The 21,739-nt window shown below is 42.0% G+C and overlaps 2 protein-coding genes across 3 annotated transcripts in view; both read right to left on the minus strand.

Annotated features, from left to right (window-relative positions):
* The window catches only part of LOC308457756 (putative RNA-binding protein Luc7-like 2), a 29,173-nt gene extending 19,859 nt beyond the window's left edge, over nucleotides 1–9,314 (minus strand). The window contains exons 1-2 of one of the 2 annotated variants that reach the window (XM_080971922.1): nucleotides 9,139–9,314; nucleotides 7,205–7,352 (exon numbers count right to left, since the gene is read on the minus strand). In XM_080971922.1, coding sequence (XP_080828048.1) covers nucleotides 7,205–7,352; nucleotides 9,139–9,270 — 280 coding nt within the window. In that variant the 5' untranslated portion in view covers nucleotides 9,271–9,314. Of the gene's footprint in view, nucleotides 1–3,661; nucleotides 3,992–7,204; nucleotides 7,353–9,138 lie in introns of those variants that run through there. The other variant, XM_080971920.1, reaches the window with a different exon arrangement.
* Nucleotides 9,315–13,053: 3,739 nt separating this feature from the next.
* The window catches only part of UBN2 (ubinuclein 2), a 51,414-nt gene continuing 42,728 nt past the window's right edge, over nucleotides 13,054–21,739 (minus strand). The window contains 1 exon segment of the mRNA XM_080971886.1: nucleotides 13,054–21,711. Within this exon segment, the coding sequence (XP_080828012.1) occupies nucleotides 21,662–21,711 (50 nt within the window). The 3' untranslated portion in view covers nucleotides 13,054–21,661.

The raw sequence follows: 21,739 nt of genomic DNA on the forward strand, positions 1-21,739 counted from the left end.
TTTGGCTGTGTTTGAAACAAGAGAAAGAATAAGCAAGTAGTAGGTTCTCTGCATGGAGAAGACAAAGAAAAGGCAGAACTGTTCAACATCTACTTTGCCTGTCTTCACCCAAGAAGAAAGCAGTGCCCAACATGGTGATACCAGAATTAATGATGTAAGGAGGAAGCTGCAGCCCAAGATCGGAAAAAAGTGGTAAGGGAACACCTAGATACTTTAAAATGAATTCAAATCTCCAGGGCTTGGCAAACTGCACCCAAGGGTACTAAAGGAGCTTGTGGGTGGAATCACAGAGCCTCTATCTATAATCTTTGTGAACTTTTTGAGAGAAGGCGAGGTCCCTGAAGACTGGAGGCGGGCAAATATTGTACCCATCTTAAAAAAGAGAAAAAAGACCCAGGTAACTAATGATCAGTGAGTTTGACAACACCACCAGGAAAGGTTCTAGAACAGACAATTAAACAGTCAGGCTGTGACCACTTAGAAAAGGATGCTATGATTACTAAGACTCAGCATGGGTTTCTCAAAAATAAGTCATGCCAGACAAGTCTCATTTTCTTTCTTGATGGCGTTACAAGCTTGGTGGATCAGGAGAACGCTATGGACATAGTGTTATCTTGATTTCAGTAAGGCTTTTTGCCAAAGCACCCCATTATATTCTTGCAGAGAAGCTGGTAAAATGTGGGCTGGATGAAGTTACTGTTAGGTGGATTTGTAATGGGTTGACTGAACCAAAAGAGTGCTCATGCAGAGTACCTCATCATGCTGGGAAAAAGTGACAAGTGGGGTGCTGCAGGGTTCTATCCTGGGCCCGTTGTTGTACATCTTTATAAATGTCTTGAATTAATTAACTGAGAGGAGGCTCATAAAATTTGCAGATGACATCAAATTGGGAGGGATAGCTAATGCTGCCTAAGACAGAATCGGGATTCAAAAAGACCCTAACAGGTTGGAGAACTAGGTCAAAACAAACAAAAGGAATTTTAATAAGGACAAATGTAAGGTTTTACACTTAGGTAGGAAGAACCAGCAGCACCAATATAGGGGACAACTGGCTTGCCAGTAACACTTGTGAAAAGGATCTAGGGGTTAACTTGAGTCAACCATGTGATGCAACAACAAAAACCTAATGCTATTCTAGGCTGCATCAACAGAAATCTAGTGTCCCAATCAAAGGAAGTCACAGTACTGCTCTGTTCTGCCTTAATCAGACCACATCTGGAGTACTGTGTCCAGTTCTGGGCACCACAATTTAAGGACACTGACAAGCTGCAATGTGTGTAGAGGAGGGTGACCAAGATGATAAAGGATCTGGAAACCAAGCATTATGAGGAACTGCTGAAGGAGTTGGGTATGTTTAGCCTGGTAAAGAGTCAACAGAGGAGATTTAATAGTCATCTTCAAATATCTAAAGGGCTGTCATATGGAAGAGGGAGCAAGCTTGTTTTCTCCTGCCCTGGAGGCTAGGACCCAAGGCAATCGATTCAAGTTACTAGAAAGGAGATTCTGACTAAGCACTGGGAAGAACTTTTTGATGGTAAGAGCTCTTCAACAGCATCCATTGCCCTTAAAAAGTTTCTGCATAAAAAACACAGCCAGCATGTGTGAAAGTTGACCAAGAACAAATCCCCTGCTCTGAAAGAGACAAAAAGTAAAACACATAGGTTTTAAATAAGAAAGTTCTCTCACCTGATCAAGCAACAGCGCAACAATATAATTTATTTTAGTTTAAAAGAAACCACCTCTGAACTTTGTGTAGAGCATATTCACTTCCACACTTAGCATCCCAACTCCAAGTCCACAGTTTGGTGACATTGTTATTGTCAGTGTGCAGTGGGATGGCCTGCCTTCTGCCATACATGAAGCAACAATCAATTGCTTCAGGCGACTTGTTAAAACATATGTCTTTGTCCAGACACTTCCTGGCCTATGATCTCAGACCCTGTATTTTATTTGTGTGAATTTCCTGAATTCTTGTTTTTATATTTTTAATATTTTGTTAGTACTGTTTTATTGGATTTCTGTTGTATTATCGTTTTTAAGTTGTACAATGCTTACAGCTCAGCTTTCCATTAAACAAACAAAATAAAAAATTGAAAAAAGATAGGAAAAGCAACCAAGCTATAAAAATATAAATTTGAAAAATTAATAAAGCTCTCAGCCTTGCTTCTTGCCCAAGACTTGCTTGGTGTGCCAACTCTGAAACTGGTAGGGATGCTCTCACAATCTAACTTCTCACAAAAGCCTTCCCACCATGCCCATATATGGTGGGGTGTACTGTAATGTGATGCTATTCCAATGATACTGAAGTGGATAGGGGCTCATATGGACATACATACTTTAAAAGGCTGCCAGGAGAAGCTCATCATCATTTCCCCAAGGACAAAACACATTATAGCTGATTTAGATGAAACGGTAAGAAAGACTCATAGAATCCTAGACTGAGCAAGCTGCCTATGCAAGTTGTTGAATCACTTTATTTAAGTATCTTTAAAAGACTGAATATGTATCAATATCTACTTTTAATATAGCAATACGTTCACTGTTCAACATTTTCCCTTCCTCAATAACCTATTGTGTGCCTGGAATAATAACTTTTTCAGTAAGGACTAATATTAGCTCACTAATGGATGAATGCTTTGAATTCTATTCAAATCTATGAACAGGCCACTAGAATATTTGCTTACTCCTGCTGCTGCTTTTACTATGAGACATGTGGTCAAAACAGCCCCTTTTCAAAGAATGTACTTCTAAGGTGTTTTATTTCAGGTACCTTTGATTTTCAAAGTGAACTTAAAAGGAAAAAGCTAGAAACAAATGAACTCCTCAGGAGAGCCAGTGTGGTGTTGTGGATAGAGTTGGACTAGGACCTGAGAGACCAGGGTTCAAATCCTGACTCAGCCACAATGCTCACTTGGTTACCTTGAGCCAGCCACTGTTTCAAAGACTAACCTACCTCACAGGGCTGTTGTATGAATGGAAAGGGTGGTGGGAACCATGTATGGTACCTCAAGCTCCTTGGAAGGAAAGGTGGGATATAAATACAAAATATAATAAAATACATAAATGCAGAATTTTTAACAGATCCAGACAATGCCTAAAATGTCTATTAAAAATGCTTCTCTGCAATGTTAGTTATACAAGATTGACTTGAAATGCTGGTTTGGGTCAGATCTCCAGTAGGCAAAACATATATGACAGTTACAAGTGACCGAAATGACCTGATGCCCCCCGCTACCCCGGTCAGAATAAGGTGAACTGCTGTTTCACTGATGAGCCAAAATGAAGACTGGCACGGGGAATTTAATAATTAACTAGTGCAGCCCATATCCTTTTGAGTACTTCACTGCCAACGTTGCCCCTGCGTGCGTTGCAGACCAAAGAGGCGCTCTTCTTCGCAGTAGGATGCATCCCTCTCCCGCTCCCTGCACATCCGCATCGGCATACACACGTCCCTCTTACAAATCGTAGCGGCGGCTCCCGAGCGGGGGCCTCTCACCCTGCCTTAAGCCCCGCCCGTGAAGAGGAGGAGAAAGGATCCGCGGCGCAGGACCTGCCAATCATCGCAGTAGGCCTTTCCTGCTCCTTCTGCTCTCTTTCCCCGCGACCGAGGGGGACGCGCCCCCGCCCTCTCCGAGCCTGACCAGCAGGCAATCATTCTTACCGTCCCGGGAGGTGCCCATAAGCTGGTCCAGCATCGCGCGCATTTGGGCCTGTGCCGACATCCTGAAAGCGCGCGGGACCCGGCAGGGCCGGCCGAGTCCGAATAAGCCCCGCCCACAGCGGCCTAGAAGATGTCGAAGCCGACGCCGCGGTCGCTTCGCCCAGGGGCGAGCTCAAGCGCACCGTCTCTCTCTCGCACGCTCTTCTCCTCCGAGGCCGGCGCAGCCGAAGCGTCGCCTTTTCTTACGGGAAAGGGAAGCGGGTAACCGCCTCGTGCTCGTCGGTATCTGAGGGCCGCCAGTCCCCCCCGCGCGCTCACTCTTCTCTCGCCTGCCTCGCTAGGCGCGCGCGCGCAGCCTGGCAGTAACGGACATCCTTGCGCGCGCGCGCGCTCCCGCCTTCCCCGACTATTTGTATAGCTCTGATTGGCTAAATCGGGCGCTCGACAAGCGTGCGACGTCAGGCGTTCTCGCCTCCTGCCGTCTCGCCTTCGGGTCGCCGCTTGAGCTGATTGGAGGCGACACCCGTAGCCTCTTTCTGTGACGTTTTGTCCTTTGAATCAGACGAGCGTCAGCGGCCTAGCAGATGTTCTTAAAGAGAAAACGACTCCTTTAGCCACAGCCTTGGAGGAAGCTCACCTTCCTCTCCACCTCTTGAAACTTCAAAAGGTCCTTTTCGTAGCCAAATGACTGGCCACAGTTTAGAGGTGAGAATAGCTGCCTCGTTTTTGAATAGGGTGGCTAGAGGGTGTACATCACCTGACATAAACCAAGAAGTCCCAGTTTTAAATTCCCACTAACCCTGCGCTTGTTACTGTCTTTGAGCATATCCTTCACAGGGCTATGGTCTGAAACTGTAGGCCACTCTAAGCTTCTTGAAAGATAGATGGAATAAAAATAAATAAGTTTAGATTCGTCACCAGTTGCATATTACATGGTACTAGTTGTGCTGTTCAATATATGGGTGCATCTAGTATATAGATCAGCTCCTATTTTCAATTTATGGATATATTCAAGTGAACCATCCATTCTTACTTTGATGGATGAATTTGACTTTGCTGCAGCCTGGGGATGGGCAAGGTGCTTGGCAGAGCGTAGCCAACTGCCTTGCACATTATGCACCTTGACTATTAGTAGTGTTGAAAGAGGCAATTGTGAGACCTCTAAAGACTTCTTCTTTTGACATACCCCCCCCCCCAATGAAAACAATGCATGGTCTTTGAGTGATTGCCATACAAATCCATCCACCCTTCTGGATCTACAATGGTACCTTGGTTCCCGAACGGCTTAGTTGCCGAACAAATCAGCTCTGAAACGCTGCAAACCCTGAAGTGTTCCAGTTTGCTAATGTTTTCTCGGAAGCCAAACATCCGAAGCTGCTTCCGCAGCTTCCAATTGAGTGCAGGAAGCTCCTAAAGCCAATCGGAAGCAGTGCCTTGGTTTTCGAACAGTTTTGGGAGTCGAACAAACTCCTGGAATGGATTACGTTCAAGAACCACTGTATTTCAATTAAGCTTCATTACAAAAACTCATTTGGTTACCAGATGGATGGGCTATACCAGGAGAGGGAAATGCATTGTGGCCTACCCTGTTCAGCATCTCTAGAAAGCTTTTGATATTATTGACAGTATCTTCTGAATACGTTGTATGGGTTGGGACTGTTATTTTAGTGGTTTCAGTCCTGACCTAGACAGCCAATTCCAGACAGCCAATAATGTCCTGGGACATTATTGTATTTATAGTTTAGGGTCCATCTAGTTTCCTATACATTTATGTTTATTTATTTAATATATTTATACCTACATTTTAGGATACTTTCAGAGAGCAACTTACAAAAATGTGAAATGAAACATAATAATGTAATAAATGGGGGGAAATGCAACATCAAACAACACAGCATTGCTGGAAAAGTCTTTTTAAAAATCATTTCATAACATGTACAAATCAGTTCAGCTGGAGATTCCAGTTGCAATCACATAAGTTCTCTTTTTTTGTTACATTAAGGTTAAATAATGGGAGTGCTGAATCAGTGTTTGCAAACTGTAATGGATATGTAAGGCCAATAAACCAAAGATCAATCCAGACAAGTCAGATGTACTATTAGAAGGTAGCTTTTCTGATCATGGAAGGAGCAGGCCAGTTACAGAATGGTACTGAACAGTGTTGTTTGTATGATTAGTTTCATAGCTAGGGGTTCTGCTAAATCCAGAATACTGGATGCTTAGATGATCCTCATGGTATGCAGTACCTTCCAACAGTGGTGTAGCGTGGGTTGTCAGCACCCGGGGCAAGGCAAGTAATTTGCGCCCCCTAGAGTGAGTGAGCCAGGTAGGGGCAGAGAGCTGCGAGTGTGAGCGCGCGCCCCCAGATGTTGCGCCCGGTGCGGCCGGCCCCCCCTGCACCCCCCACGCTACGCCACTGCCTTCCAATAGTGTCTCCTGGACAGAGATCAGTAGCTCATGAATAACCATCTAAGCAATCTTCAGACTGCGGCAGTGCTTTGTGTGTAGCTGTCTTTGAAGACTTCCTAGACATGTTCAATTACTACAAAATGTTTCTGCCAGATTATTAAGTGGAGCAACTATATGCTTCAAACATCACCTGTTTTTAAATAGCTAGCCTGGCTGCTGTTTCATTTCCAGGTACAATTCAAAGTGCTGGTGATTACCTATAAAGATAGATGCAGCTAGGGAACCTGATACCTGAAAAACAGTATTCTACCACACAAGACTGCTTGAACCTTGCAGCTATTTTCAGTACCCCTTTGCTGTGCCCCTCCATCTTCAAAGGATTGGCAAGTGGTGACAGGAAAAAGGATCCAGTTGGGCATGGCACCTTATCTATAAAATGTCCTCTCTAGGGAGGCCTGCTTGGCACTAATGACCATCTTTTTAGCGGATACAATTTACCATACTTACACAGACTTTCTAAAAGTAAGCAATAGTAAGTTTGTAGTTTTTATAACTGATGCTTTATCATATCATTGATGTTAGTTTTTAACTGCTGATTTTGAATTGGCTAGTTGCAAGGTGGTTGACATTTAAACTATTTAAATTATCAATTTCCAAGGTAGCTTTGTCTGCACATTTACAGTGCATGTTTACTTTGAAGTAAGTTCTGTGTTCACTGGGACTTACTCTCAGGTAAGTGTGGAAAGGATTGCACCCCAAATTAGTATTTCTTAACTCAACGGATCAAAGAAAATCCTGGCTGGGGAAACAGCTGAGTCTACATCATACGCACTTTGCAGTCTGTATCGTTAACACTTTGTTATGGCAGTGCAGGCAGGCTGAAAGGGAAGATGGAATAAGCAACCAAATATATGTATCAGAAGAGTTGTTTGACTGTACTTTAACACATTTAAGAGCACTGCAAATTTCTGGTTAAGAGTCCTATATTTCATACAAGCATTTTTATTTGAACAAACGTGTCTTCAAAAATAAAACTCAATATAGAATTATCAGGAAGTAAGAACAAATCTTGTTATATTCACGGCTCCCATCCTTTCCCTCCAGGCTGTTGTGGCAGTTTAAGGCCTACAAGACCAGCTGCTTCCTCTGTTGACCGCTCTCCTTTGCCATGATATTCCTTATGCAATGCTAAGTGTTCTCGGACACTACGCAGAAGACAGAGATAGGTGGCAGCCTGGAAATGTAGGTCATGCTGGGCCCTGCATAATTTTTCACTGGTTACCTGCAGACAGAGAGGTAGGTGAACATAAGAACCTCATAAATATATATCTATGCATTCTTATTAGAATCCCCTCAAGCTGTGAAATTTGCTAGATCTAGATACATTTTAATTTGATCAGATTATTATGGCCAAGCTAAACAAGCATATCAGTTTAGACTAGAATGCCAGCTGTGACTCTACCGAGATAGAGATGGCCTAACACATCTCTAGTAACCTCCAGATGTCACTGCATTTAACAGTAATCTATATGGAGTTGCTTTTGAAGAAAGTTCAGAAATTGCAGTTAATACACTTAGTCATAGACAATTGTTGGCATCTGTCTATCTCTAGAGCAGTGGTTTTCAACCGTGCCGTGCCGTGGCATCCTGGGGTACCTTGAATGATGTTCAGGGGTGTCATGGGCAAGACAGGCCTCTGTCTCTCTTTTCTTCTCTCCCTCCTCTGATGCCCTCTTGCATCTCTGCCAAAAGCTTGCTCAGCTGTTTGTTGCAGCCCTGGCTACAAGCTCCACAGGTGAATGGTGCCTTGGGCTGGCCAGGGGGTGCTGGTTGCCAGGAGCTGATGTGGCCTTGGAGTAAGCAAGCAGTTGAGGGAGCTCAGCCAGTCCTCCAGCCCTTGCTGTTGGGAATGAACAGATAAGTCCCAGGCCCCTGTGGGGCAGTTTGAGGAGGTACCTCTCTTTGGAGCAAGGGGGAGCAGCTCAAGAGACCAGGGGTAGCAGCAGCGGCTGCCCAGAGGACTCCCAAGGAGATGGGAGAGGAAGCTGAGAGAACACTCCACAAGGGAGGGTTTTGAAAAAGCGTGAAAGGCTGCCAGCTCTGCAGGCAAGAGGTGACATAACTGGGCTCCCGAGCCCCATAGGAGTGCCACTCCTGTAGTTGGTCAAGGGAGCCATGGACTCAAAAAGGTTGAAAACCTCTGCTCTAGAGACACTGGAGTGTGCCTCCGAAGGTGCCACTATGTTAGTAGCACCAAAGTGACCTTCCCGGGGCACAAGCCTGAGCAATGTGTACATAAGTCCTGGGCTGACCAGACAAGACCTGCCTCTCGGCCTCGCTGATGTAGTCGAAATGAAAGCAGAGCAATATGTTTGGCACCAGCTTGACTACAGGAGTTGCCGGAAGAAGGCGTACAAGGCACCATCCAGCCATCTTAGGGACTCCACTCCAGATTGCTGTATGTAGGGTTTACTTCTTAGCCTTTTCTTCTCCTGAAGATGTCCCACAAGGCAGTTGGTACTGATTTTTCCTCAGGGTTTACTCCCAAAGCCTTTTTCACGAATGTTGATAGTTGCAAGGTGACTGAGGTTTAGGATCAGAGTTTTCCTTCTCCTAGATGGGCTCCCTTACCAGGTTGACAAGCCGCATATGCCCCTCACTTCCCTCTACACCATGTGCAAAGACAGCATTCTTTACCACTGGACCCCCTATTGGTCTCATTCGCTCAAATTGCTTTATATCAAGATGATTTTCTTAGCTGATAAAAGCTGGGAGCAGACATCAAAAAGAGGGTTGGTATATAAACCAAAGCTGTTTGGGTGAGGTACTGGATTAACAACTTGAACTGGACCCATAAAACCGCAGGGAGAGGATAGCGGAGACCCTAAGGCGCGAAATGCACTCTTATAATTTTATGAAGAGGCTAGACGCTATAGTTATCCACGGCAGCCGCGCGCAGCGTGCATTACCGTAGCCTAGAAGGTCGACATTATAAACGACATTGCGGGACACACATTCTGTTAACGCAGCGACCCCACAGCCGTGCCGACTCCTCCTCACCAACGTACCCGGTGGGCGCGGAAGGCTTCCTTCAGATATTGGTAAGCCTCCGTCTCGCGGTAGGAGCGGCCGCCTTGCACATAGCGGAGCTCGCGCAGCAGACCGCGGAAAGTACGGAGAGGCGAGCCCAGCGCCGCCATCTTGGCCAAACACTTCGGTTCCTCTCAGCCAATGAAACGCCGCAGCCCGTTCCAGGTTCAGCCAATAAGATCAGCCGACGGGGGAACGCGGAACAGCTCCTTTCACCCGCCCTGCAGGGACGGCTAACAGAGCCGAGATCAACGGAACTCAGCGAGCTGCGTGGGCGTCGCGGCAGCCGCGTGCCTAAGTTCGGGGCTGAGGCGTGACGTGGGGGAGCGAACTCAGCAGGCAGGGCGCGAGGAAACAACGGCTGTTGGACTCAAACTTCCGAACGCGTGGGCGTGGCCAGGATTTCTGTGGGGGGAGGGGGGCGGAACCGAGATCTCTGCGATCCATTTCGTCAGTTAAGTGTTTCTATGTATTTCCTCGATTTGGGGGGAAGCTGCCCCCGCGCCCCGCTACACCCATGCCTGAAATCTCCGGCCAGGCACGGCGGGAATTGCAGTTCCACAACGGCCTGAGGACCGCTGGTTCTCCCAGCACAGAAGGCTTCCCTTTGCGTTACCTCAACTTTCAGAGGTGCCCTGACAGCCAGGCTCTTCCACCGCCAGCCTTGCCTGCAAATAGACTCCCAATAGTGGTCAGCCCTGGTGGGTCCCAGAAAGTGCTCAAAGGCGACATAAAGGCTTAGCTGCACATTCGTGGCGTAAACCTCCTTTTATGAAGCGGGCTGGGGTCCACCACATTTTATGCCATAAATGTGCTAAGCCTCCGTGTGCTGAAGACGAGGGCTGTGAAATGGTTAAAGAGTTTTACTGTGGAAAGGCTGTGTGAAATGAACACGCCTCACGAAAGCTACGCACAGTGCCAAAGATACTCATAAGTAGTATGAGAGAGTCAGCAGAATATTACTACTCTGTGTCGCTCACGTTACCGTTAGTATAACTGTAGTTAATACCAGTTACAGATAGGTAGCCGTGTTGGTCTGCCATAGTCAAAATAAAAAAATCCTTCCAGTAGCACCTTTAAGACCAACTAAGTTAGTTCTTGGTATGAGCTTTCGTGTGCAAGCACACTTCTTCAGATACACATACCGTTCGCGCCTTACTCCGACCATCGCGCTGAGAGGAAGCGTAATTCTTCAAATAGCATCAAAATGTAAACTGAATAACAGGGAGGAAGCGTGGAAAAAACTTCACCCCAGATGGGACTCGAACCCACAATCCCTGGCTTAGGAGGCCAATGCCTTATCCATTAGGCCACTGGGGCTAGCACAGTTTTAAGTCTTCCACTCCTGTTATTGTACCTAACCTCGCATTTTTCGTAGCTAGGTCCCACCCCTTCCATATACGTCGCAGGTTGCTCATCCGGCAACACTGTGACGTTTGCATGCCGGACGTTGCCCCACATATTTCTAGACACACGAAGGCGCCCATAGAGCTAAGTGAGGGCTCTCTGCATTGCGAAGAAACTCCGCCCCACCCGCCTTCTCTTGCCTTTCGGGGTAAGAGTGCTGGAAATATAAAGGAATCAGTGCGAGAAAAATAAAAAAGTAGGGCAAGGCTACAGGCTTTCTTTTGTGGCAGTGCTTTGAAGTTTGAAGTAACTCTGCTCTCTTCACTCAAAAACCCTTCTTCGTTAATAGGAGGTGCTTGTCTCCATAACTGGCTTTTAAGGCAGAAAGCGGAGTGGGTGGTTTGGTTTAAGATAAAGGCCATTCGCCTCTTGCTGAACGCAGAATGAAGACCGGGAAGAGCAAGGGTGTTAAACACTAAGGTATATGCGTTTGTTTGTTTCGTTCATACATAAACATATTTACAAGGAATATGCATATAACAGCCTTTGCATGTTTATTCAGAGGTAAGCCACCACAGCATTTTTCTTCCAAGATAAACTTAACAGAGCTTTAGAAACACATTGGTTTTCTTTCCTAGTTATTTGCTCACCTACCATCCTTGTAAAATGCACCACTGTTTTAAAATGCTTGCAAAATATCATGCATCCCTTTTTTCATTAGCATAGTTCTGCTAATAATTCCTCCAGCTTCCAAATTTGCCTACAAGGCGGCTTTTTAAAAACTATTCCACAGTTTATTAAGGGACGCTTTACATATTATTTCCAGTTCACAACAATCCTGTCACCTGAGTAAATACTGTATGGCAGCTCTACAATGGGCAATAAATATCACCAGTTTATCAGTTCTATCGGAACTGGTTGTACTGCATATGAAAAAGCTCTAACAGTGTTTCTGTGTACAATTACTTCTGCACAATTGAAGTACAGTACAGTGGTACCTCTGGTTAAGTACTTACTGTATTTTTCGCTCTATAAGACGCACCAGACCACAAGACGCACCTAGTTTTTGGAGGAGGAAAACAAGAAAAAAAAAATTCTGAATCTCAGTAGCCAGAACAGCAAGAGGGATCGCTGCGCAGTGAAAGCAGCGATCCCTCTTGCTGTTCTGGCTTCTGGAATAGCTGCACAGCCTGCATTCGCTCTATAAGACGCACACGCATTTCCCCTTACTTTTTAGGAGGGAAAAAGTGAGTCTTATAGAGCAAAAAATACGGTAATTCGTTCTGGAGGTCCGTTCTTAACCTGAAACTGTTCTTTACCTGAAGCACCACTTTAGCTAATGGGGCCTCCTGCTGCCGCCGCGCCGCCAGATCACGATTTCTGTTCTCATCCTGAAGCAAAGTTCTTAACCCGAGGTACTATTTCTGGGTTAGCGGAGTCTGTAACTTGAAGCATTTGTAACCTGAAGCATATGTAACCTGAGGTACCATTGTATTAGGAAAAAGAGTAACAGTAACATGACATTATAATGCAGTAACATGACAATGGATTACAAGCAGTCTTTTCCCATCTTAGGTTGGAATCCTCCGTGGTGAGGTCTGACCTGAACAGTCATGTATGCCTTAGTAACATCTGGATTAGACAACTGCAAGGTGCTATTGTGAAGGTGCCTGTGCAGTATTCAAAAGCCTCAATGGGAACAAAATTAAAATTAATACAAAAGAAATCTGCCAGAGGCACTGGCAGTTAATGCTGGTTTACTGTCATCCTCATTAGCTCCCAATCCATTTGCAGGACCAATTCAATGTATTGGTAAAAAGGTAAAGGTAAAGGACCCCTGACAGTTAAGTCCAGTCATGAACGACTCTGAGGTTGCGGCTCCCATCTCGCTTTACTGGCCGAGGGAGCCGACATTTGTCTGCAGACAGTTTTTCTGGGTCATGTGGCCAGCATGACTAAGCCGCTTCTGGCGAAACCAGAGCAGCACACAGAAACGCTGTTTACCTTCCCGCCGGAGCGGTCCCTATTTATCTACTTGCACTTTGATGTGCTTCCGAACTGCTAGGTTGACAGGAGCTGGGACCGAACAACAGGAGCTCACCCTGTCACGGGGATTCAAACCGCCAACCTTCTGATCGGCAAGCCCTAGGGTTCAGTGCTTTAGACCCTAACCTGCCTGGGTCCAGGCTAGCTTCTAGTTGAATCTACCTGCTCTCTTGCATTCTTAGCCAAGGTGCTGCTTCACATGCCACTGTCACGAGAGTGCATTTTTGACAACTGGACCTAGACTGAGGATTTTTCTTCACATGTAGTCTTGACAACACACAACCCTCTTCTTGCTTCTGTAAATATCTTTTTTGTGATCATTTGGGGATCAGGTATATTAGTTTTTGCTTTGATATTTTGTATTTTCATTGTACTTTGAATCAGTATTGTCCTCCCTATACTGTTAGTTTTGTTGGGTTTAAAAAATGCATTATTTGATAGCAACATTGCTTGTTTTAATGGCTTCAAATACATAAATAAATAGCAGAAGACGGATGGGCTTATATGTACATTCCTCTTTATTTAATACAGCACAGACACATGACACATACAAAAGGGGAAAAAAACACTCATGAAGGCCCTGCCATAGTTAAGAACAGGAACACCTACACTCAATTGAACAAGGCTCCCACTTCAGATCAGATATCTGCTAGCTAACTACAGATGCATTCTTAGAGGAAGTCTGTTGCAAAAAAATAAAAATCTGCACCCTGTTTGGAAGTGTGAAAACTGGGAATTCCTGGACTTCAGAGGCAGGCATGCCATGAAGAAAATTGCTTGCTTCTGACATCAAGCAATTTGGTTCTGGAACAAATATATGTTATTCAATATGTTATTGTTCAGGTCCAAACCATGATATAGTGTGCTAGGAGTAAAAGTATTTGTTTCCCAGATAAATAGCATTTTAAAAATTGAGCAAACCTTAACGTACACTTAGAACTGGGGCAGGCAATTGTGACAGCAGCTTTCCCTTTTTCCTACTCCAGTTTTAGATGGATAGTAAGCAAGCACCAGTTCTGGTGAGGAGCCTTACATACTTAAAAAAAGAACAAAAATACAAAAAGGAGGGCGATAGGGGTATTTACAAAATTCATGGCTGGTACAGTACATCATTTAAGACACACTATGCTACAATCTTTCAGGTCCTGAGATTATTACAAAAAAGTTAATTCAAATATTGTGTTCAGATTCGGTTTGAGAGAGGAGGAAAAGATAAAATCATTTACGCCACGTCAGTAGAACACATCTCCCTAAATAGCAAAACCAAAAGCAGTTGGCACCAGTTATCAAGTAGCTGTGTTTGGCTACTCAAGCCCCCTTCTCTAAGAGAAGCCATTTATATTTGTTGCATGGAGTACATTATCACATGGAAAATGTTTTAGGAGAGTATTCTCCCCACATGAAGCCAAAGGTTTCCCCTTCAGTTACATAAAAACTCCTGTTCTAACTAGTAAGGTAAGCCTACATGTGGAACCTAGAACACAGTTACTGCTTCAGATGTGTTTGCCAAGTATGGTTTATTACAGCACCACTACTTGATAAGGAAGCTTGTTACATTAAGGAGGGGTATACAAACTAGTAATTTTTTAAAACTACTCATGTGTCAATTTTGTCAAGTAGTGAGCTAACCATGTAAAAGTTTCCTCACTTTGTATAACCTCTTCTTTTAAAATGTATAGCCAACTGAGCTAGGTATTAAAAGCTTACTTCTCCCCCAACTGAATGTTAATAGGTGAGGAAAACACACACACACGATGCAGCAGAAAGGTTAGAATTGCTAGCCTTTAAACTAACTTCAAAGCTCTACTGTTGATTGATTCCCTTTATTGGGAAATGCATTTTATTCTTTTGTTCCAGAATAATTTCTGCTCAATGCTCTGAATTTATAATGACACAGGCACTCACTTATAATAAACATATTGTGACCTAGAAAATACCAACGGATGAAATGTAATGTTCAGGTCTGAATGTGCTAAGAGGGGGAAAGGGGGAGAGCTAGTTTATAACGCTAAAAATTCAACGCTGCTCAGCAGGTTTGAGGTCAAGTTAAGCTTATTTTAAAGTAACCTAAGTATAATTGAGTTTTCGCTTGCTTGCTAGCAGTCCAAATACTCTAAAGCTTAGAATCTACCTCCAACACTGAGAATGAATGACAAAAGTGCACCAGTTGCAACATCAGGGAGTTTAGTCAGACAATTATTTAAACCACAGAAGGTCCAACACTGAAATGTGCAAGAGGAGGCAGAAAAGTATCAGGATTCTAACTTGACTTACATTTAGACGAGGATCTATCTAAAGGAAGAGTTAGTTAAAATGTCCAACTGACATTTCTCTGTGTACAGGTGAGGTATTCATTCACTTGCAGATTTATCAAGTTCTGTTTGCTGATGGTAATGAAGGATATTTCTCCCATAGTTACGTGTTTCATGTCTGCATATTTGATAATGTCAATCAAGGCATTACATCATCAGATTTTAATATCGTTCTTAAAGCCATGAAGTTTCTTCATGACACTAGCTTTGAACTGGTGAAAGTCTTTTTGCTTTTTATCTAGAGTTTAATTTCCATGTTACAAAAATATTTCTGTAGTATACACATTCAAAAAGCTATATCTTGTTTCTTTGGGTAAACATCACACCAGCATGGGAAATGTATATGTGCTACTGAATGATAAGTCTAGTTATATGCATAGTTTATTTTACTGCCTACTGAATCAAACTAAGGCCTTGTAGAGAGAAGGGAAAGGATGAAAACAAAGACCATCCCTGCCCCCCGTGCTGAAAACCAGTTGCTTCTAAATAAACATTGAGTGCCATGCCTACCATTTAGCTTCCTCTGAATTTGCTTGTTTCTGCCAATTTATGTTTTATGTCAGGCAAGAGCATACCCAGTTGTTATCTTTGCTGCTAAATGTCAGCACAGCAAGTGAAAAACCCTCAGTCCTTAATGAGGTGAAAAATAATTGAATGTCGTGTACACTATTTAACCGTCTACAATAGGAATGGGAGAAGGCTTCAGAAAATTATTTGTTATATGGAACAAAGACACTTATCCTGCACAAGAACTGCTCCATAATGCAACATTTATTGTAAGATAAAACTAGAGAACCCTGGTTTTCTGCTGTGCCAAACGAAAGGATAATTCAATTAGGGAAAAGAACTGAAAATGGTCTAAACATGGAGCTTGTGTTTCCTGGAGCGAGTGAGTCGAATGGTTCCAAAAAGCTATATGGAACAAAGACTTCTCAAAGCTCTTTTAAAACTTCAACCACCAAAAAATTGGTGGGAGCTGTAAAAAGGCAAAATTGAGCAAAAGGGTCCTGAGAAGTGGATTCAGAGAAGAGTAAGGGCAATTTCTGCACTGTCACACTGATTCCACACCACCATATTTCCCTAATACCTCCGCCCATAGAAAATGACACATTTTGGGGTTCTTTGATGAAGTTATGTTTAGAGCAAGCTCATTTTTTCCTAAATGATGTAAGTTCCTTAAAGCTTAATTTTAGGCCATAGCTCAGGCTTCAAACAAACAAGGGCATGGCAGTCTCTCTCTTCCCTCCCAATTAGAACATTCCTTGCTAAACTGAAGTTTGTTCAAACCCCTTTTTTGACTAGAGGTAGAACAATCTCCTCTCATATTTGCACGGGAATTAGGAAGAAAATAACTCACCACATAGATAATATCTCCCTCAGCCACAATGAGCCACCCTTCACTTGAACAGGTATAGCAGTATTCAGCACTGAGTGCTCAACCATTGATTCAGAATTATTTTGACAGAATGCAACTTAGATTTGTTTTCGAGATAGTAAAACCTTGTTAAATAATACACTGTTAAAGAAAATCCAGATTACTTTTTTACAAATATATAACAAGCTTTAAAATGCACATTTACTTATTCTGATTGCTAGGTTGCATTTTTACTATTCTCACAGTTCATTAATTTACAGTAGTAGGCGTCATAAAAATATTGACATTAAGTGAAATCCTGTTGTAATTCTTTGCTTGAAACTAGTTTGCTACTCTTTAATTTAGCAAGTTTGCTACTTAATTGCAAGATTCTTGTGTGACTAATTCTGAGACAGATTTTTAGATATGTATCTGAGCAACACAAGGAAGCTCAATATGCATGGGAAACAGTCACTTTAAGTAGGAATATTTAGTCACTACTGTCACCAGATAGCTGCCTAGAACAGGTTCCTCAGAACAGGTTCCTCAGATGGAGTAGAACAATATGAAAAGGATTCTACCTTTTTAGTCAGCACTTTTTGTGCTCCCGGAACTGAAATTAACTTTGCTAGTTTGATTTAAGAAATACGAATTCTTGATACAATTTCTATAACTTGTGGAAATTTGTTCAGTGCTTCTTCTTCTTCTTTTTTTTTTTGCTAAGAATGTTACATTTTGTTGAGAATTGTGTCACACTTTAGGAATACCAGTTCGTTTATTCAATATTTATACCACTATCAGACTAGCACTATTATACTAAAATTTAATATGCAACCTGAAACTCCAGTGAGAATAGTTCAGCCCATTTCCAACTAACCACTCATTTCCTTACAGTTGATCAAATACACCTAATTACCATACTCTCACCTGTGTCTGTGTTCACCTTTGTAAGTAAACATTAATGCTACAGAAAACATATGAAACATTAGGGCTGTTGGGAATACTGCCATGTGTGAAAGCAAGCACCTAATAATGAATGCCATGATACAGCAGTGATAACATTACACACACTAATTACAGAAGGGAAAAGTCATTTTAACAGCATAAAGTCATATTGGCAGGTTCAAGGTTCTTCCAAATACCTCCTAGCACTTTAGGACCTCTGAGTATACTTTTTGAGGAAAGTTGGGAACAAAAACAAAGAAAAGGCACTTAACCAAAGGACAAAGGCCTGAATCAAGTAAGTTGGAGTGATAACACTATTCAGAGACAGAACCAAATTATATAAAAACTTTTACACGTTGCCATAAAATTAAATTGCATAAAATGTTGATCAGTTGTTTACCTTTGTGTTTCGTTTTTAGAAAATAGAAAAAGCAAGCAATTCTACAATGACCAACACTGGAAGAGACCTGGGTGAAAACCTTCCAAAGCTTAGCCTGACTGCAGGCTTTACTTCTTCCCTGCAATACTATCCTGAAAAGTCCCAAAATAAAAAAATAAGCGCAGTCACTATATCTGTTGCCAATGCACTCCAATAAATCAAGACATTCTAATCTTCCTGTGGGCAACCAACTCTAAAACCAATCTGTAAACTAGATTTAAATTGACTTATAAATATAGCCAAAAGTTCTTTCCACGAATGTAGCAGCAAACATAAGACAGTTGGGAGCTTTAAGAGACTATCTGTCAGATGATTATGGTTCCGTATAACTGATGGTAGCTTCGGAATTGCAGAATCTTTACTTTTGTACCAAGTGGAGAGGCTATGCAGAGGTTGGATTAGACTGCTAAAAATGGAAAGAAGTGTCATCTTGCTTGTCTACCCCACCTCCAGCCTATACTACTGGATAAATTAAAAGTCACTTCTTATTTAATAAAACAGATGTCAAACCCACAGCACCCACACCTGGGACTTTGACAACATTCCCAACCATCTTCCGGGAGACAAGCAGATATAAAAGTCTGAACAAAAAGGAGTAATTTAAACCATCAACTTTTATCTTAGGGTTGGAGGAGAACAATATATTGTTAAGACAACTGATGTTTTTGCATTTTGTAGTTCAATGCCTGTATCGTTTATCTAGATTTTGGATAAATTCCAGATAACCTAGAAATTGCTAGTGTGTTCCCATAAGGTTAAGCACACATAGCAGGAGGCATAATTTAAATAATATTCAATTTCCAAACCTGTACTTGAAAATTATTGCTTGTATTTGAGGCTCAGAGTGAGCTTGCCATTTTAGTTCCTGGTTCAGCTCAGCTGTCCAGAATAACAGCTTTGACTTATTGCTTGTGAATACTGAGGGGGTTAGGACAAGAGCAACTTGAATTCCCGAAGGCCTTTAAAAACACCACACAACTAAATGGAATCTTACTATGCAGGAAGTTCATCAAATTAAACGGCATTAGAATGCTATTTATTCTCTTCTAGCCAGTTCATTAGATCCAACTATTCAGATCATGTGCCTATATCTTTTTATTTTTTTAAAAAATGCTGCACCTCACTGTGTTGATTCATTCCAATATCTTTTGCCCCCTTCACTGTGCACACAGTGCAGAGTTGGCATCTATTATTATTTTACTGGTGTCACAATGTCTTCAGATAGTTACAGCTGGCTGTTTTTGAAACTTGATCATCTGAGAGTTCACATTGTATGCCCAGTTTATTCCTTTTTGACTTTTTTGTGGCGGGATGAATGACTGTGTAGTCTGACCTATCAACTCATTCACTGATTTAATATATTATTAGAATACGCATGAGCTATACTGAAGGGGCAGGCAATTTGTGCTATTTTGTTCTAAAGGGGGAAATTTTATTTTTCAGTAGCTTAACCATGGACTATAATTTTGCTTTATAAATACAGAAGAGCTTAAAAGGGGAAAAGTGACATAAATGAATTGCCTGGCACAATATTTCTATCAGTGATAAACACCTGGAAGCAAAAAACTAAGTCTGCCAGAAAAACATTTGACCTCCATACTTTCTACTACTGCATATTAGAATGAACAGAGGGGGGGAAGGAATATTGCCTGCCTAAGATTTAGTGTTCATAATAAGATCTGCAAAGGCAGACTCATCACATGCCAAATTCTCACTAAATTCCTTCTAGTTAAGCCAATGTAACCTCACATTTGATGGTATTTCATTGAAAATACATTTCTACCTCACTCAAGCAATAACTGCATTTATTATTTTTATTTTTTCAACGTAGTCACACTTTCAAGATACATTAAAAAAGGATTCAAAAACATACTTAATTTGCAATGCAGGCTTTAAATTGCTACAAGGGAAAGCCAACACTATAGTAACAAGCTTGCAGAGAATGTAAGATTTTGTATGTTTATGCATGGAATATATGCTGTGGTGAACAAGGAAGTTTTGACCTTTATCTCAAGGGTCAGCAAAATGAGTAAGAGAAGAAAATATACCAGTTAATAGTTTTGGGACTCTAAGATTTGGGGGAATGAACCAGCCAAATATATTCTGAACTAAGTATGGCAAGTTTGTAGTCTCTTCTACCAAACTACAAGAAATATTTTAGAAAAGTCTTTTGTTTACCTTGCATTTGGTAAAATTCAATATTTAACTGAGTTTTTTATTCCATGATGTTGTGCAAAGTTCTTTATTAGTGGGCTCAACCCAACATTCAGTTACTGTGTTTATATTATATATTATTTAAATATATGTATATTTTTTACATATAGAATTAGTGTGAAATCTAAATTAGTAAATATAACATACCTGGCTTTCTAAGATGAAGGAACATACCTGGAAACAAAAAATGTGTCTGGTAGAAGGCAGCAGCAAGTGTGATCTAGGCTACTATACAATAAAGCTATACAGGTATGTGGGTAGAACACTATGAAGAGCCAAAGATTTCTCTGAAGTTTTAATGCAGCCACTCATACTGTTCAACAGACAAGCTGCTTGTCTGCTTAAACTGTAGCTTAACCAATTTGCAGTTGAAGTTTCAAAGAAACCCCCAGCTATACATGTTCTCCTGCATGCGCATATACCTTTATTGGAGAATGGCCTTCATTTTCAGATTACTTAGATTTTTCCGTTTTTTCAGGCTAGAACTGGTCAAAATGTTTTAATAAGATTTAAGTGAGAGAAAATAGATACTTTTCACAGAAGAGCACAATGTCTCATGCCTTCTTGATTTTTCTTAACAAAATTATATTTTGATCCAAATATTCCTTCTGTAATAATTACGAAGTGCAATACAAGATTTGCCTCCCCAACATCTAACATATTGCTATCAAAAACTGAATGTCAGCAAAGAAGTTGTGTCCCTGTGCAACAAGGGGGTCAGGTTTTATACCTCCTAGCTATGCAGGTATTAGGAATGCTGGAGGTACATATTTTAAGCCAAGGCTGAAGGCACCTCAACTACTCTTTGGAGAAGGCTTTGAACAGTACTGAGAAAAGCAAGACTCTGTACAAAAGCAAGCTACATGTAATTATTGTGAGCTGGAAATCAATACAGTGTGAGACTTTTTAGAGCTATTACAAGAGGAAGAAGAACCAGAGACAAGACTTTCTTCACAAAGGATCAAAACTGGAGATTTCTGGATTATGTTTATGAAAAATAAGGCAACTCTGAAGTACTACAGCAAGATTAAGGGCAGGAAAAGACTTTCTTCAGAAGATACTGAAAGCAAGATCTGGTCTGATGAAGCCAAGTAAGTTCTCATTTTATATTTGAGTATATGAAGTTAAATTGAAGAATGGTTACAGAACACCCTCCGACTTTTCCCTTCCTCCCATCTTGAGAGGGGAAAAACTCTACCCTGGTCAATGACATTACCTATGGTGAACAATCCTCCACGTCTGTAATCTTTAGGCTCTTCAAAGAGATAGTGACAAAATGGCCTTAGCTTGGTGTGGAGAAAATACTTTCTTCCTTGCTTTTTCTACATAATCACAATTTCTGCTTTATATGCCACATTATCCAAAGCTGTACAGAATGTTCCTAACTGGCATATACTGTAAGCTTCCCTGGGGACAACAGATGTATGGCCTCACTTGCATGATGGATAGAGATGTCTATTTTAGCTTCCTTTCACAGATCCTCTATCAGATATCAGCCTGAAAGAAGGTTTGCGCTGCTGTAGGTTTGACAACTGAACCTATTTGGCCAAACCTTTCTGAGCTATTCAGAAAGGATAAAAGGCTTTGGGAATTCACTAGGAGATATCAAACTATGAACCATTTTTACATGAACACTTTCCTCCTTTTCCTTCTCTCTTTGATCAAGTATTCTTTTCTTTTTCTTCTTCTCCTCCTCCTCCTCCTCCTCCTCACCACAGTGCTTGGAATCAGAATATGTAAACATTGACAGAAACAGCAGCTCTGTGTCCGCGTAAGCACTTTCCCAACTGGTCAGTCTCCATCAGCAAAGCAGAACCACTTTAACTCCCTTGCTCATCAGGACATCACTGGGTTTTCCTCTGTAACTTAGTGTCCCCTTTACTTTGGCCTCCATCTGGAATTTGAAGATGAAAGGGGGGGAT

The sequence above is a fragment of the Podarcis pityusensis genome (assembly GCF_964106645.2).
Source record: "Podarcis pityusensis genome assembly, chromosome: 10".
Lineage (NCBI taxonomy): Eukaryota > Metazoa > Chordata > Lepidosauria > Squamata > Lacertidae > Podarcis > Podarcis pityusensis.